We start from the raw sequence: 18667 nt of genomic DNA, 5'->3' as shown, positions 1-18667 counted from the left end.
AATAAGAATACTTAAGTGTTTTGCTATTCACAAGTGCAAATTTATTATTGAACTTTAGGCTCGAATGATTCATATATGTATCAGTTTACTACACAGGAGTTCTTTAACAAATTTTGAGAAAGTATTTTACATAAAAACACAAAGCATCGACCAATATTCTCCAGCCCTCACAACTATCCTTCAGTCAAGATTTGGCTGAAGATCACACCTTCTAGAAAACAGTGCAGACTGAATAGAATGCAGTATTCATAGACTTCAGCTTCCTGCTGCAGCTGTTTCCCTTTCTTTGACGGCTTCTGCATGTTACACCGTTACACAGGTCTTTTAACTAGTGACTTGAGTAGAATGAAGTTGGTGCAACTTGTCCCCAACCAAGAACCTACAGTCATGATGAAACCAAGGAACTGATGATGAGGGCTTTTAGAAAGGGCATTTTCAACCTAATAATGAAAGAATTCAGTATCATACAATATGCTCTATTGTTTTGTGTTCAGTAACTACTGCCTGGAGTGCTATTGCTGCTAATATAATCAGTTCCCATCAAAATATAAAGTAAAAAAAATGTACACTTATATCTACTCTTACCTGAATATCTCAGATCTCTTGAGAATGTTCCACAAAAGTGGAATTTCTTCCTAAGTTACACTGAATGTGGTACAATGTGTACAACTCGGTTAACCAGTGCCTTCTTTTCATTTCCAAGATTTTTTTCCTTATCTTGAATCAAAAGCACAACCTTACCACCATATCATAATGCACTGGCTGTTTAACAGTTTTGTGTATAAAGTCCAACTCAAGCTTATTTTGGTTTATTGTACATGCTTTATTAAAACGGTACTTATATTTACAGTATCTGCAGAAAGAGTTCCTTCCAAGGTACTCTCACACACCCAGACACACCCACACAGACATCCACACGACGACCATGCACCCACACAAGTGAGATGTGAGGGTCAGACTCCTGAAATTAGGCAGCTGTTGGGGATAAGAGTTGTTGATTTTTTTTTTTTTAAAGAGAAAAGCACGGGGGGGGGGGGGATGCATTTGGCCATGACATTGCTAATTAAGTTTGTGTATATTAACATATATGGCAGTTAACACTGAATATTCCTTTTACATTCTATATACACAGAATGACATCAAGGTTTTGTGATCAACAGAATATTCCAACTTCAGTCTCAATGCTGCTTGTAGTGACTTCTGAATTCATATAGGGGCTTACCCTAAAAATAATTCAAGTCTATGGACATGAAATAAGGCACAATTAATATTGATTTGACCTAGGGGAAAGAAGGAAAGGAATAAAACCGGTTTCAAATGATCTTAATTGGGAAACTGCTTTGACTTTAACCCACTTAAATCCATTCTAAGTTCCAAAGATTTCTTAGAAATGTTTTTTTCTTTTCCCTGACTAAGCCCAAAAAGAAAAGTTTGGGAATTCACATTTTCATGTTTCAGTAGCCAAAACTACTCAACTCAATGTGTAACTGCCCCCTCCCCTGCTCAGGGCTCCTCCCTCCTCAATGCCCGAATAAAAACGCAGCATGAAATAGGAGTCCCTTGCTGTTTTCTGAGGAGATTTGTACACTTGAGTAGCAAATACATATCTGGTTGTCTTTGATATCTCAGAAAAAGGCGGGGGGAGAAAGGGAAGGGAAAGTAGGAAAGAAGGGAGGAAGAGAGGAAAGAAGAGAAGAAGGGAGGAAGAGAGGAAGATAAAAGAGAAAGAGAAAAAGCTAAAAGTAACCTTGTGACTTTCTTGCAGTTTAAGAAATCCCTGTTTCCTCCTTTTCAGGACGATGAAGCCCCACCAGACATTACACACAACTGCAACAAATGAGTCTGGCAGCATAAATAATATCTAGTATTCAAGTCTTCATAGTGAGACCCATACATCTTGTACACAATCTGTTGAATGTTTTTCGCAGCAGGTGAATCAAACCCAAAGACACTGGACATTCTGTGAAAGGGAGTAAGAATTGCAGTTCTGAAGGCCCCTGACTTTGGTTGTTTACAGAGTTCAATCCTGTTTATTGTGATCCTTGGTATCTTCTTCATCTGTATATTCTGAAGGTTCTTCCCCTGGTTTTAGGAGTCTGCCTACATAATCATATTTTTCTGAAAGATACATCAAAAGAAAATCAGTAATGGTCAAATTATTTCACTACTCCATCATACAAAGGTAAGGTGCTTGTCTCTCTTGGGATCATACAGAGTAAGCCCAGATCTTCCTAATGCTTCACCATGGCTTGTCTTTAAACCTCCGGAAAGCCTGAACAAAAGAATGCAGGAGCTTTCAAGGCTTGGGCATTAGTTTTTGCAGGACAGTGCTCTATGCCAGTGATTCTTAATTGGATATGGTGTCAGAGACACATGGAGAACTTTTAGAACAATATATATATATATAGGACCCACCTCAGAGCCATCCAGCTGAGACCTTTGGGTTATGTCTGGAGAGGTGTACTTTCCTCCTTCTTTTTTTTTTTTTTTTTTTTTTTTGTACTAGGATTGAACCCAGGGACACATAGCCACTAAGTCATATACCCAGGCCTTTTTATTTTTTATGTTGAGACATGGTCTCACAAAGTTGCCGGGGCCAGCCTTGAACCTATGATCCTTCTGTCTTAGCCTCCCAAGTCACTGGGATTACAAGCCTGCACCACAGCAATCTGGCTAGACACACTCTGAAGCTGATCTAAAAGTGTACTATGAGTCTCGGAATAGTTCTTTAACTTTTTTTTTTTTTTTTTGGTGGTGGTGCTGGTAATTGACTGCATGGCCATTCAAATGCTAGAACTGACCCCCACCAGCCTAGTTCTTATTCATTTATTTATTTATTTATTTATTTTTTTAAAATATTTTTATTTTTTAGTTATCGGCGGACACAACATCTTTGTTGGTATGTGGTGCTGAGGATCGAACCCGGGTCGCACGCATGCCAGGCAAGCGCGCTACCGCTTGAGCCACATCCCCAGCCCCACCAGCCTAGTTCTTTAACTCTTTAACAGTTCAAAATATTATAATCAAGGAAATGTGCTGGCAATGTAGGGCTGTTATTTAAAATGTATAAATATATTGGGCTTTACATATAAGTGGGATGAATAAAATCTAATAATTTGGAGAACAGACCATGAAAAATAAATGGTGACTTTCTTGGGGCTGAAGAAGGGGGGTGGCTCAAGGAGCCCATGAGGTAGAGAATCACATGGTGAGCAGATTCAGTTGGAAATATTCTTGGGGAGAAAATGTGACTCAGGAGTCATCCAGAAAAAACATGAGAAGATCAAAATTCATTTGTTACTTCTTACCCTATGTTTCTGAGGTTTTAGCGTGTGACCCGTCACGTTGTTATTCCTTTCCCCTATCAAACTCTTCTTAGATCTGCTACTTTGCTTGTTTTTATGTGACCAGGTGTTTAATTTAGAACTCTGCATGTAGGTGATATACATCAACATGCTTCTTTCTTGGTCAGGAATTGAAACTTAGGCTAAGTGAAAAAGTTACCTGAGTCAGCTAGTCAAAGATGAGTTAAGAGAACTACTTTATACATGACCAGTGCAAGCACCCAGGGAGCCAGAACAGCTGTTCCAGGGGACCCGGTGGTCAGCTCCACAGCTGACAGTACCACCCAGGTGGTAGAAACTGACGTCACCAGGGCATGATAAAGGGAATAATAGGGGCCATGGCTGTGGCTCAGTGGCAGAGCACTTGCCTAGCATGTGTGAGGCACTGGGTTTGATTCTCAGCACCACATATAAATAAATAAAACAAAGGTCCACTGACAACTAAAAAAACTTAAAGAAATATATGTTAAGTCTTAAGGCTAAAAGTTTCACAATTTTTGAGATTTAAAGTTTGTACCAAGCCAAGTTTTGTTTTTTTTTTTTTTTGAGTTGGGGGGGGTCTCACTATATTGTCTAGGCTGGTCTCAAACTCCTGGGTCCAAATGATCTTCCTGCCTCAGCTTCCTAAGTAGCTGGCACTAAGCTTGCTAAAAAGTCAGTAATAACGTGGATTTTCAAAATAACTATCACATGTAACAATCATACTAATATTTAGCTATGCTTAAAATATCATCTAATAATGATGTTAATGAAAGAGATGACAACCATAGGCTTTTAAAAGATATGAAATAGTATACACTTCTTTATATGTAATTAATTTTTTAAAGAACCCAACAAAAGGAAGGTACCTTTAAACTGCATTTCCCATTCTCGAACACTCTCCATTTGTACTGCATTCAAATCTGAGAGATCATCATATTCATCTCTAAGTGCATCCTTATCTAGGCAAAATGTTGCCAGTCCTCTGGAGGCATCCCTACCAGCAAATATTCCATATGGACCCGCTGAAAAAAAGAAAAGAAATTATATAGACTGATTAATAATATTTTAGAATGTACAAATAAAAAATCCCCACCATGATTCATATTTGGTACATAGCTTTAATTTAAAAATATGCACGGATAGATGGGATAATGAGAAGAAATTTGTTGGAAAACTGCCTTTCACTAAAGTGAAAGCTTTTTGGTGAACATTGAACCTTACATTTCAGTTAGTTCAGATACCCCACAACTAGTCTTTACAATGAAGACTGAGACGTCAGGTTTAGAAGCCAGTTTGCTTTAAGAAGCCAGGACATTCTACTGGCTGCTGTTAATAGTGGGATCTAAAAATAACCAATGGCTATGTCCTAGGCAGATTCAGGTGAACTGTGAATCTACACCATTTTCTCTTGTCCTGATTTCATCTTTGCAGATCTAGTGACACAATGCACAGTACATGTTTGATAAATCTTTCCTTAATAAATGTTTTGGTAAAAAACATGACCGGCTTTAAAAATATCATCTGGCCATCAAAATATGCACAAATTATCATTAAGGAAAACAACAGTTTGTCATGACTCCTGGGAATCCTAGTAAGGAGCTTTAAGGAATAGCTCTGGACTGTTTTGCTAGAGGATTCAGGTACCACCCTCAGAGAGGACGGAAGGCCTGACCGCAGCGCTGACAGTGAAGCATTCCCCAGGTATGTCCTCGACAGCAGCAGTTGTCCTGTTCATTTCTGTATCCTAAAAGCTCGGCACAGTGACTGGCGTGGAAGAGTAAATCAACCGTAGTTCCCAATGAGAAATTAAAGATTCTGACCCTTAAACAGATTTGCTTATGAAAGTAAAATCTCTACCTAAATTACAATTAAAAAGATAATTCAGCTGTTTAAAACAGAAGGTAATATCAACAAATTGAAACAACCTAATTTCTTATATAAAGAAATTTGATTAAATACATTAGAGTACATTAATATATCGAAATGCTACTCAGTTCTAAGAATGGAAAAGAGCAATCAGCAGAATATAAGTACTTACTATGAATTAAAAAAAATACATGCATGCATATTTTATACGTTTGTGTATGTATGAAAAATATCAGGGGGAAATAAAGAATAACAAAACTCAAAAAAAAAAAAAAAAAAAAAAAAGGAAAAATACCAGGAAGAATATAGACCAAATACTTAATAACAACAACATTTCTAGGGAATGGAAGAGAAAATTTGACTTCATATAATTAGTCTAGCTACTTAGGAAATTTTTTTGGTACTAGGGATTGAACCCAAGGGTGCTTTAGTACTGAGTTATATCCCAATCCTTTTCATTTTTTGAAACAAGGTCTTGCTAAGTTGCTTAGGGTCTCACTAAGTTGCTGAGGCTGGCCTTGAGCTTGTGATCTTCCTGCCTTAGCCTCCCAAATCACTGGATTACAAGGGTACACCACCCTGTCTGCCTTGCAAATGATTTTTATAATAAAACTCTTTTAAAACTTAAATGTTTTCTTAGGTTGCAGAGTGGAATCAAACAGATTTTTCTGCTTAAAACTCTTAGACTAATGCTAATAAGTAAGATTTCCAAAATAAACTTTCTTGAGTCTGTAAGACACTCCTATATTCCAAAGGTCATTATGTAGAGAAAACAGTTTTAAAACCAAAGGCACTAGTTTCATTCACCATTATGAGTAACAGAGTAGTCAATAAGTGGGATTAGAATAAAATACTTTCTAATAAGAAGCAGATAAGCAAGAAAAATGGACACTCCTTGTTTTTTTTTTTTAAATAAGCACAAGAAATTGCAAGTTATATGTCAAAAAGGGTACCTTTGAGACAGAAATCTAAGTTTCCCTTAAATACAAAAATCTACAGTTATGAACATTTATTTGAATCACTGACAGCACTGTACTATAAAGTTTATCGGTTATGAGAAACTCATTCTCTGACAAGTTCAGGCATGGAACCCATGTGACTTTAGCAGTTAATTTCAAAGTAGCATTATTAGGTATTGCTGTATTAATATAACAATGAAGTAATACTTCTAGTAAAGTACTTTTTATCCTCCTTTTCTCATTCTTTTTGTTAATTTTTTTAGTTGTTGATAGAACTTCATTATTTATTTATTTATATGTGGTGCTGAGATGAACCCAATGCCTCACACATGCCAGGCAAGTGTGCTACCACTGAGCCCCAGCCTCAGCCCTCTCTCATTCCTAAGTACTTCCCATATAAGGAATTCGATGACCACCAACAATTATCACTCAATAATTTCCCACTGAATAGATGTATTTTTATTTACTTTATTCATTCTCTTATTAAAATAAACTCAGGCAATCATTTTGTACTTTCAAATGTACCTTCCACATAAGAAAACGGGATACTATTTACCACTGGCCAACATTTAGGACTTTCAAACTTCGCCCATAATTTCAACTGACATTCAAAAGGGTAGTTAGAAAAAGAAATTCAATATAGTCTATATTTACAGAGTAAAATCCAAAGTTCCTTAAGTTGGAGTTAATTATCCCAGGGGAAATGTTAACTTCTAAAATTAAGCAAGGACAACTTCTAGGGAGAAGAAAAGTAGCCCATCCTAGAATAGCAGTCTTGTTTCTGTTTTTGTTTTCTAGAACTCTACATGCTTTGTGGCAATGGGTGCTTTCCAGAAGATCGAAGAGAGGTCTGTTTGTGTGTGTGTGTGTGTATAAAATTAGTGTGATAGTTTTTGTTGAGAAACAATGAAGACCAAAAATCTACAGACATTATGTGTGGCTTCTTAAGGCTGACAAGACTAATGCTATCAACTTAAAAAGAGTGACAACTGATGCACAAGAGGAAAAATAAAATGGATCATGGTTTTAACAATCTATAAATGGAAATTAATAACTTTGACTTTTAAAAGAATTTTCCAGCAACCACATTTTCCTCTCTTGGGAGTGTCACAAGGTGGAAGGTACAGATTTTGTTTTCTTTCCCACTTCAGTGACTTGCCTAAAATCACTGACAACGGGAAGTCAGATTTCCACTTTTTAACTACTGCAAATATTACATCTGGAGAAAATACACAGGGGACCCACAAACCCAAATATGGAATGTCAACCCTGAAAACTGGAACATTTTACTAATTACAAAATTTCAGGGAAATGGAATTTTAGAATACTTGTTAAATTGAGGAAAACTGACAACAGCTTTTCTTAGCATTTTGTTTTAGCATGTACCTCCCTGTCTTGCAACAGTCAATCTATGTCAGGTATTTCAGAGTATAAATCATAAAACAGGTTTAATCGATACAAAGGAGAGAAGATTATCATAAAAACAGCAAACATGAGGTCCTGGGTTTGCTCTCCAGCAACACACACACACATACAAGAAAGAATTAAATAAGTAAAAATAAAATCATCAATCAGTAAACCTTCCATCTGTATCTTCGATATTAAAATACACTAGGGCTTTCTCTAGTAAATTTCTCTACCATGTTCTCCAAGGAAGCCTTGACATTGAATATAAAAACCAAACAAAACTTCATACATGTATTCTTTTTGATTTTAGATAGCTTAGTAAGAGTAAATAACTCCTTAGTCAAGAGTCAATAATCCAAGCCAAATTTTAGACAAAATGATGTTTAACTCTAGCATAAAACAGGATGATTTGATGATTAACATATTGCCCTGCTCCTAGGCTGTACTGAATTAGAATTTCCCTGGAAGCATTTAACTTCTGAAAAGTTCTTTTTGGCAACGGTTTTCTTTTGCTCTTTCTTGTAAGACTGGTAAAGAACACAACATTGAGATTAAGAACTAGAGCTGGAATTGCACGGATTGTTCTGGCCAAGGAGGATTTGAGGTCTAATAAAAGGACATTTCCCTGCATTCATAATACAATCAGAAGTAGATCTGAAAATCAGCAGTACCTCCCCATCCCTCTACCCTCTTACATAACAAACCTAAATGTTATCAATTCTAATACTTTGATAATACTTCACTATCCAAACTGAAATAACAGGGAGCTACCCGAGGAAAACAAATCCCAAATCGTATTAAGTCTATTTAGGTGCGATATAATTTACCAAAAAAAGCAAAGGCTGGATCAGTGGACTAAACTGTTTCTTTCTGATTGCTGAGACACATTTAGACTAATACAGACAATGCCCAACCAATTTTTTGATTTTATGAGTAAAAATAGACTGAATTTTGATCTCTTCCTGGGACCACTGCTAGGCAGCACAGTGCTGATGGTGATCTGGGCAGTGGCAGTGAGCTGCAGCTCCCAGTCAGCCCTGGGATGGAGGGGAAACTACCTGGACTACACAGCATACAGTGCTGCCAGTGTGTGTGTGTGTTTATATATATTTTTTGATAAGGTATTTAATAAATTACAGGAGACAGTCAACATTTTAGTATGAAATAGGCTTTGTGTATGATAATTTTGCCTAGCTGTAGGCTGAGTTAAGTGTTCTGGAATACATTCAAGGAAGGTTATGCTGTGATTTTTTGGTAGGTTAAATGCATTTGTGACTGACTTTTTTCAACTTAATGATGGTTTATTAGGTTGTGAATTCATTATATGTTGAAGAGCATTTGTAATTCAGTAATAACTAAGAGAAATCTTGTTGCTTTAATAGACACTAAGATATAATGCTGTAGAAAAACAGATTCAAAATGTCAAGAAAATCCTGTTACAAAAAAAAGAATAGTATTGTTTAGCCAATAACAAATATTCTAGGACATAATTTTAAAGATGAAATTTACTTTAAAGACATAGTTAATTATATGAAAATGATGTGACAGTAGTTAAAATTAAAATTTCACTTTTAGAGTAAACCCAACTGTGGTTTATATTTTTAAAAATTCAAAAATCAATAAACCTATTTGTTTTAAACTACTCACTTTAATATAGGATGGGGTAACATATTCTTGTAACGGCAACAATATCTGTTCATTAAAAAACAATGTTTAAAGAATAATTTAATGAACAAAAAAAAAAAATGCCAGGAAGAACCACATAAAGTATGTAATAACTGATAATTCTGGGATTATTAGGATAATTAGAGAAAGAGAAACATTTCATGAAAGAATAAAAAATTTATAAGGACAAAATCCATGATAAATAATTTGTTTACTTCTATGTTTTAATAAACAATAGCTCTCAAATCAAACATTTTAAGTTATTAAAGTTTATAAATAGTCCAGTCTTCTGGCCTGTTTTAACAATAGTCTTTTTTGAATTTTCAATACTTGGTAACTTAAATAAGATTATGATGGGCCTAAGAACAAATGTTGCAATATATAAAAGTGATAAATGAAGTCCAACACACACACACACAAGCACGCGAGCAGGAAGCCCCAAGACTTTTAGAGCTAGTAAAGTTGAAAGAATTTCTTATACTTGCATTCTAGAGAATCCATTAAACAAGTGACATTAGGCAAGACTAACTTTCAATAGTCCTTAGAGTCCTCACTTATAAAATGGGGAAATTATTTTACCTGTCTAAAGTTGAGGCCAAACTAGAAAATTTCTTCAATACAGTGATTCTACAAAGGACAGAAAATCCAATCTTGTTTCTGAAAGTTAAACCAGAAGAGTCTCATTAACCTTGTGGGCTGGGCTTATGGCCTTGGCCTCTGGGCTCATGGGTAAGATGGGGAAAGGGAAAACTAAAAAATTAAGACCCCAGGCTTGTGTCACTTGTGGGAGCGGGGCCTCAGTTTACCTAACCCATGTAGAATGAGAAATCTAAAGTGAAAGTAATAGCAAGAACTCAAGTTTCTAAAGAAAATAAACAGTACCGATGACATTTCAAGTATTGGGGAATAGAAGGATTATTGCATAAACTACACTGGGACAAGAGAAGACTTCTGTTCAAAGCAAACAAAACATCCCCACAGAAGTTGCATTCTTATTTCACATCTTAAAGCAAAATCAATTCCAAATGGAACTAGAAACTGAAAACCATGAAAGAAACTAGATTAAAACAACAATGAGATGCCATTTTAACCTCTCAGATCAACAAAAAACAAGAAGTTTTAATATCACATTTTTGGCAAGAGGGTGAGAAATATGCATTTTCATAAATTTTAATAGAAGTTTTTCCAGTCTCTCCAGAGGACACTTCAGAAATAAACATTCAAATGAAAAATGTCCATACTATGAGCCACAGCATTTTTACTCTAGGAATTTATGATTTTACCCATGTAAATGACATATATATGAATATTTATTACAGCATCAAGTAGTAAGAGATGGGAAACAACTCAAATGTTAATAGTGGACTGCAAATGAGATAGTTCTCTACACAGACAAGAAAGGCTCTTGAGATAGTAAATACTGCTAAAGGTATAAACAGTATGCTATAATTAGCGTGGGGGAATAGGTTCGTACCCTTATGTTTGTACTTGGACAGAATAGCTCTGGAACAACATTGAAACAAAGCCCTTGCTTCTGTGGAGTGGAACATGGTGTTTGTGAGATGGAGACTTATTTTTCATTGTATATCCTTTTGAATTTTCCACCTTAAGCATGTATTATCTCATTTAAAAAAATCTCTTTTTAAACTTACTTGAGACTCTATCCCCAAATCACTCCACAGAAACACTTCTATAACCCAGGGCTCATGGAATAGTGCAGGAAACATCCCAGAAACAAAAATGCAGTAACTGCAGAAGATAGTTTTCGTAATAATAATTAAAAACTAGCAGGGAGTAAGCACATACAACAAATAGAGAACTAGCATCCCATGAATAAAATTAAAGTTATCAAAAAATTAAGAAATGGGGCTGGGAATGTAGCAGCAAAGCAGGGCACTTGCCTATAGCCTGGGCCAGGCCTGGGTTCAATCCCCAGTTCAAACCACAATCAATCAATCAATGGAATGTAAGAAAGATCACAAGACACAAAGAATAGCTGATATATCTCTATTAAGAATTCCTGAGGAAGGAACAGAGAGAATAGAGGTGGCAAAATTTCTAAAAGAAATAAAAGACACATGTTCACAGGTTTTAGGAGAGTCCAGCACATGTTAAAATCAAAACTGTACCTGGAGAAATCCTAGTAGAAGAGCAGAATCCCAAGGGCAAAGAGAAAAAAGAAACTCACCTGCAGCCAAAGTCAATGACAGATGAATAAAAGGAACGACAAACCCCATGTGGACTTTTTGTCAAAAAGCAGGGAGTAGAGGCATGATGCTGCTGAGGTGATCAGGTAAAGCAACAGCCTCTCTAGTCTCAGAGCCTCGCCCAGACCCTTACCCCTGAGGACAGATGGAAGATCTCCTACCAATGAGAAGAACTCTAGCACATACCTTACTCAAACCAACACAGGATTCTGAACAAAGGAATGTGAAGCAAGAAATAGTGCATTTCTTAAAAAGGCAGTTACAGTGGTTAAATATGAAGACTATTAAAAAAGACATCAACTGAAATGACAGTGGAGCCAACAGTCTTAACAGTGACAGTGTTGAAAACAGGATAGGGAGGGATCGAAGTTAAACCTTTCCAACGAGGGCCAAGATATGCCGTGTGCTGCAACAACTCCAGGGGTATCACACCCATCTGCAGTCATGGCAATTTTGTATATTTGTTAAGAAAAAAATCTGTCAGAGGGAGTATATTGTCCAAAGAGGCAGCTGTTTCTAATTCACACTAAAATGATATTTGGCTACAATTCTTACATTGTTCTAATGGTCAGGATAGTGTTTATAGCCAAAACTTAAGGAAATTATCAAAAAAATAGAACTAGAATGCATTCAAATCAGTAAAGGAGAGAGAGTAGGTGGAAGGAATAAAATCTGAGAAGGAAAAACAGTGGGAAAGAGAGGAAAGAATCATACAGATGATTCTCAGCTTATGATGGGGTTATGCACTAAAAATATCCTAATTAAAAATGAATTTAATTCACTTCAGTCACTGACCATCCTAGTTTAGTAACAGCACACTATAGTGCACCAGTCGATTCACTAGCTGACTGGCAGCTGGAGCCCACTGTCTCTATCTCTGCATATTGCTAGCCAGAGAAAACAACAAATTTCAAGATTTGAAGTAGGGTTCCTTCTGTATATGTACTGCTTTAACACCACTGCAAATTAAAAAAAAAAAAAAAATAAGTTGAACTATTGTAAGTTGGGGACTATCAGTAAAGAGAAACCACAAAATAAGATGGTAAAAATAAATGTAACTATATCAGTAATCACAAAACACATGAACTGATTAAGCTCTTAAAAGAAAGTGTTGATGTGAGATTTTTAAAAAATCCAGCTGTTATTATGAAAAAATAAATATAACACAAATTTGTTGAGAGTAAAGGGTTAGAATAAAAAAATACCGAGGTAATATGAAAATCAATAAAAATGATAAAGATGTTTCCAACATGATCAATTTTACATCAAGTATTAGATGGCTTCAATTTGTTCAGTATAGATGTACAGCCATCAGAATAATAATCCCGAGTCACAACACCCACATTCCCAGTCTTTGTATGGTTGGCTATTTCAGGTTTTTGTTTAAATGTCAACCCTTTTCTCTTGACAATCTAATATAAATAAAGTACTTTCATTAACTAAGCAATCTAAATAAAGTCCTTTGTTATTCTTTATTATATATCTTGTTAACTTTCTTCATAGCACATTTAATTATGAATTATAATTATGTGCTGAAATGTTTTCACTGCCTGTCTCAACAGACTATTAACTCTTTAAGGGTAGGGACACATTTGGTTGGAAAACTCAAGTTAACTCCCTTTCAACATCTTAAGGTTTTACTGTAATGAAATCCAGGGAATTCCTTCTTGGTATTTAAAAGAGGAGTTTAAACCACATATTATAGATCTGGAAGACAGGGTACAGGCTCTTAAAGATTAAAAAAAAAAAAAAGCTGTACAGTGATGTCCATGTGACATAGGGGGAGGAATGGTATATGTCACAGAATGTCAAAATAACAAAAGAATTTGAATGGTTAGCTCCAGTTGTTACTAGTCTACCATTTCTTCTACCTTGAATAAGATCTTCTGGTCTCAAGACTTAAGCTTTTCTTTTGTGATTTGTTTTACTATCCAATACAAATACAATTCCCTCAAAGATTAAGAACAATGGAATGATGCTGAACTTAGAAGGGACAACCAAGTAGGTGTTGCAGAAACAACTAGTAGAAATTTTAGAGAATAAAAAATACTTCAGAGAACTTAGCTGATTCTTTTATCTATCTAGCTTCAAAGCAAGAAGCCAGGAGGACAGGTGGGTAGATACCCATGGAGGAGGAGTCATGTTGGGTCAGATCTTCACATTGCAACTCTTCCTTCAACTGCAATTCTGCAGACCAAAGTATGAAATAAAAATTAACATAATGGCGATAAAGTTTGAAAAAGGAGAAAAAAACACCTGAAGGGTCATGTGCTTCTTTCCCTAATATCCTGAATATTAGGTATCTCATAGGGTACTTTGGTGTCTTATTTTCTTTCAGTAGAATTTTAAAGACAAATTGGACTTGGTTTTGGTATATGTTGAGGGACACATAGGAATCAGGGAGAAGTAATATTCCAAGTTTCAAGACTATGGCATAAACTATTAAAAAGACCAAATATGTATGTATGTATTTATTTAATTTTTTGTGGCCAAAGAAAAAAAGAAAAATGTATTGGTAGAGTTCCACTGTGTAATGATAAAATTATTTAAAATACTGAGTCTTCAAAAAATCTATTATGACTCTGTAAGCATGTGAAATTGGATAGATGATGCAACCACGGGAAAGGGATGGCCTATGAAGCCAGTTAGACCTGGGGTTGATTTCTAATATTGCTCTTTAATAGATATATGACTTTGGGCAAAATCTTTCAAGTTTCAGTTTTCACAAATGTAAAATGAGAACATTACCTATTTCTATGGCTGTTTGAAATTTAAATGAGATAATAAACTCAAGAAATAGCACTTCCTTCTCCTTTGACCTCTAGAATCAATGCAGTTCAACAGAACTCTCTGGAAGACAAAACTATTCTGTAGAGTGCACTGTCAAATACAGTGGCCATGTAACTGAGCATCAGATGTGTGATTGGTGTTACCGAAGAACTCAATTTTTAATTAATTTTAATTTGGCCATTTGAGACTTGTGGCTACCATACTGAACAACACAAAGCACAACATAAAGCCACAAAAGTGTGTTTCTTTTATTTAGTACTTGGGATTGAACCCATAGTCCTTTACTACTGAGCTACACCCCAGTCCTTTTATTTTGAGATGGGATTTCTCTAAGTTGCTCAGGCTGGCCCCAATCTTGCAATCCTCCTGCCTCAGACTCCTGAATTGACACTTTGCAAAGGTACACCATGTGCAAAGTGTTTCTTTGAGGCTTTAAATCCTTATGAGAACTGGGGAAGGATATAAAAGAAAAACAACAATAAGGTTATCTACAAGTTTATCCCAAAATGCAGTTTAAAATTAGTGTAGATAAGCTTTGTGGTCAAACACATCTTGATTTATTATATGTCTGTGACCCAAGCTCATTTACCTAAACCTTAGACTTTTCATCTGTCAGGCAGGAATACCTAGCAACTTCAGGGAGAAATTGTGAAGATAACAAATTAATGGATCTGATAAGAGATGGTGCTTAACAAATCTGGTTTCCTTTCTCCTCCCATATTCACTGTTTGTGACATGATCATACTTTCCTCACACACTGGCCAAGTGCCTGACCTGTTACTACAAGTAATATTGACAAATATAGTTAACTCATTTTGACCAACAGTTGGTATTAACTACATTTGTCAATACTACATTATAATTTTTAAAAAGTTGAATTTTAAAAATGTATGACAATGAGGGCTGGGGATGTGGCTCAAGCGGTAGCGCGCTCCCTGGCATGCGTGCGACCCGGGTTCGATCCTCAGCACCACATACCAACAAAGATGTTGTGTCCGCCGAAAACTAAAACATAAATATTAAAAATTCTCTCTCTCTCTTTAAAAAAAAATGTATGACAATGAGAAAATATGTCTCACATGAAAAACAAGTCACAAAACAATCTAATTCTCAAACTATGATTGTGAAACAAGAGTAGTCATTGGCTAGGCATAAAAACTAGATTTTCTAGCTCTCTTAGGTCATTCTTTCAAGTTACTAAGATTCTCAGATAAGTATTACTATTTCTGAATTATTCTGGTACAAAATTATTTGAGGATAAAAATGATTATTAGAAGTTATATTTGATTTATAGACAGAAACTTGGTTTCAGGACCTTTGCAAAGTGCTACGACATTTTCTACTAATGTGAAATATAAACCCATTCTAAGCCCCAAAATGATCTGGCTACCTTTAGGTTTCCTTTTTTTTTTTTTTAAACATTCTTATTTTTTTTTTTTATGTGGAGCTGAGGGTTTAACCCAGTGCCTCACATGTGCTATGTAAGCCCTTTACCACTGAGTCATAACCACAACCCTAAGGTTCCTTTTAATAATGTCTTCTAAATATCTCTAGTAGGCTATTGACCAATACTTAGAATAAAATAACTAAATATCACTCTTATGCTGTTCATCAGAACTTGGGAACTGGTGGAAGTTAACCTAAAACTGACTTCACTGTTTTGAGGAACTCTTCAGTGCTCAAGCTGCACAAAAGCAATCTACATTAGACCTACTACTCTTACCTTAGTTTTTAGTTTTTGTCACAGAACGTTTGCCAATGAAGGCTGCCAAACTATATGTCCATGACTCTATCCTATTTTCAGGTAGTACCAAAGCATAATGTATGGGGACTAAATGATTCTTTGTATTAATACTTTCTTTTATTGTCAGTTTAGATGGCACAAAGGCAGAGCTTTTTTGAATTCTATATTAAAAAGCTCAATCTATACAAAATTTCTAATCACTTCAACAGATTTTAATACCAATGAGGAAAAAGCTATAACTAGGTACAAAATAACGTGTAAATATTTAAAATAAAAAATTCATTTAACTTGGTCTGTTAAATACTGTACTTTGGCCCTATTCTCTTGTCCCACTTGCTCTTAAGTAAATAAACAACAAAAAGCATTAACTATTTCAGCTGATATAAGTAGGGAGACATCTGGTGTTCTTATTTATAGGACCAGAAGCAAATACCTTATAAATTATCTGTGACTTGGTTGGAGTGAAGGTAGATATACACATAGAAATACAACCAACCAAGAAATATATGAAATAGATCAACACCCCAAATCCTTTCTTATTTCTATTCTAATTAACAAACAACTAAAGTCCTTCTAAAATATCATCCAGTCACCAAGCACTGAAATTGGAAATATTTGCAAATGTCAATAAATCTCATGTACTAACAGATTAAATAAAAAAGGAAATAATTTTGTTTCCAGAATGCCAACCCCTTTGACTTTAAGAGTCGGATGTGTACTTCTTCCAGTAACAGTTCACTTTAGGTCTCTAACTTTATTATTTACTCTTACTCTAATCACTTATCTTTTTAAAGCTTAGTATTAACCACTGCACAACCAGAATGTGCAACGTGCTCAGTTTTATGGGACACCAACAGGTTGAGTCTGAAGTTTATTTGCTTGATCTGAAATGTGTGACTACACTGTAAAAGAAGAGCTTCTAAATCAACTACCCTACATACACAGGTCTGTAAAAGTAAAGCTCTAAAAAAATCTTTAACTTCCAGAACCGATGGAGAGAGGTTCTGAATATACAGACAGCTCTTCTAAGTTTTTTTTCTCCTCAGTTCTGCTAAGGGGATACACAATAAACCATTGTCAACGTGTATTCGGATACTTGTCTTTCTATTAGAGAGGGAGAGAGAGGAGGAAAAAAAAAAGAAAAAAAAGGAAAAAAAAACCCCCAAAAAACCCAAAATAAAAAGAAACCCGACAGGCACGCCTGCTGGGCACGGGAGCTCCACCCCCACTCCAGGGCGAACGTCCCTGCCAGTCTTCTGCCAGGTCTGCGTTCGGGTCGGTCCTCATCGCAGACCGTGTTAATCTTGCAAAGCATCTCCGAACCAAAACTGGTTTAGGAAGAGTTCGAGGTGTTGCATACGCGCCCGGACTTCACAGACCGGAGGGCTGGGACTTGAACTACGTGTCCCTAAACGTGGCCTGGTGGGGAGTGGTCCAGAGGGGAAGGCAGACGGGCGGCGACGCAGGGGGAAAGAAGGGAGAGGTGTGAGTCCCCAGGCCTACAGCTCTGGGTCTCCACTCTAGAAGACCCCTCCTGCCCCCACCCGTCCCAGACCTCGGAAAGCCCAGGAAAGGCGGGCGCCAGCGAGACTGGCGACGACTACGGGAATTTTGAAAATTTCAGCTCGAGAGAAAGCCGCGAGGAGACCGGGACGGGAGCGGACGAGCGCCCCGGAGGCGGGCGTGCGCGGCGGGCCGGGCCGGGCCGGGCGAGGGGCCCGCGCGCCGCCGCCCCCGGCCGCACCTGCCGGCGCGCGGGCCCCTCGCCCCCTGCCACTCCTCACCGGGGCCGTAGAACTTGCTGCCTTTGGTCACGTCGAAGACTTTCCCATTGACCGCGAGCAGGATGCGCGGCGTGCGGGACCCGTCGTACTGGCGGAGCTGCTCCAGGCTGAAGTCCCGCTTCTTCATGCGCGGCAGGGAGGCGGCCGGGCTCTCCTCGCCCGCCCCGGCCCCCGCGCCCAGACCCCGCCGCCCCCAGCGCACCCACAGCCGGTAGGCCCCCAGCAGCACCAGCGCCACCAGCGCCACGTTCAGCAGCATCTCCCCGCCCCCCGCCAGAAGCGCCAACGCCGCCGCCGCCCAGCCGCCCCCTTCCGCTGCCGCTCCCGCGCCGCCTGGGCTCCCGCTGCTGCCGTCGCTGCCGCTCTCGCTGCCACTCCCCAGGGTGCCTAGCTTCACGTCCCCATCACCCGCCGCCATCACTGCCCGCCAGCGCCTTCCTCCTCCTCCCCGCCCCCGGCCCGCCCCGGCCCGCCCCCACCCCACGACAGGCCCCGCCCACCAGGGGCGGCCCAGCCAATTACGAGCGCGGAGGGGGCGGGGCCGGGCCGGCCGCTGATTGGGCGCTGGCCGGGTAACGTTGTCACGGCTCTCCCCTGCCCCGCCCTCCTGCGCTGGCCGCGCTCGAGCGCGACTGCCCGCCCACCTCGTCCCACACTTCCCCGCTCCCGTCCGCGCCTCCGCTCGGCTGAGTACACGAGGGGGGCGGGTCTGAAGAAAGGGTGCTGCGCCGGCCGCGCGCGCGCGCACGGGCGGGGCGAGGCGACGGCGCGTGCGCGGGTTCCGGGGCGCCACGCGCTCGCCTTTCCTCGGCAGCCCCTCCAGGAGATGCGCTCCGCCCCGTCTCCCCGCGGCGCGCGTGCGCCCCGGAATCGCTTCCATCCCCGGGCCCGGGTTCGCGCCCGCGGACTCCCGCCCGGC

The 18667-nt window shown here is 38.5% G+C and overlaps 1 protein-coding gene across 2 annotated transcripts; it reads right to left on the bottom strand.

The window, feature by feature from the left end:
• Positions 1 to 784: 784 nt before the first annotated feature.
• On the bottom strand, positions 785 to 18204 carry PGRMC2 (progesterone receptor membrane component 2). 2 transcript variants are annotated; one of them, XM_081303923.1, is made up of 4 exons: positions 17749 to 18204; positions 13555 to 13617; positions 4193 to 4348; positions 785 to 2118 (listed from the first exon to the last, which is right to left on the bottom strand). In XM_081303923.1, the coding sequence occupies exons 1-4, from the start codon at positions 18164 to 18166 to the stop codon at positions 2021 to 2023; spliced, it is 735 nt and encodes a 244-aa protein (XP_081160049.1). In that variant the 5' UTR covers positions 18167 to 18204; the 3' UTR covers positions 785 to 2020. The 2 variants fall into 2 exon arrangements, with proteins under 2 accessions (XP_081160049.1, XP_081160050.1); XM_081303924.1 differs by lacking the exon at positions 13555 to 13617 and having other exon boundaries at positions 17749 to 18187.
• Positions 18205 to 18667: the final 463 nt, after the last annotated feature.

This window comes from Spermophilus citellus (assembly GCF_964194105.1).
Source record: "Spermophilus citellus genome assembly, chromosome: 8".
NCBI lineage: Eukaryota > Metazoa > Chordata > Mammalia > Rodentia > Sciuridae > Spermophilus > Spermophilus citellus.
The sequence above is the reverse complement of the archived record's forward strand: the minus strand, read 5'-3'. Positions and strand labels throughout refer to the sequence as shown.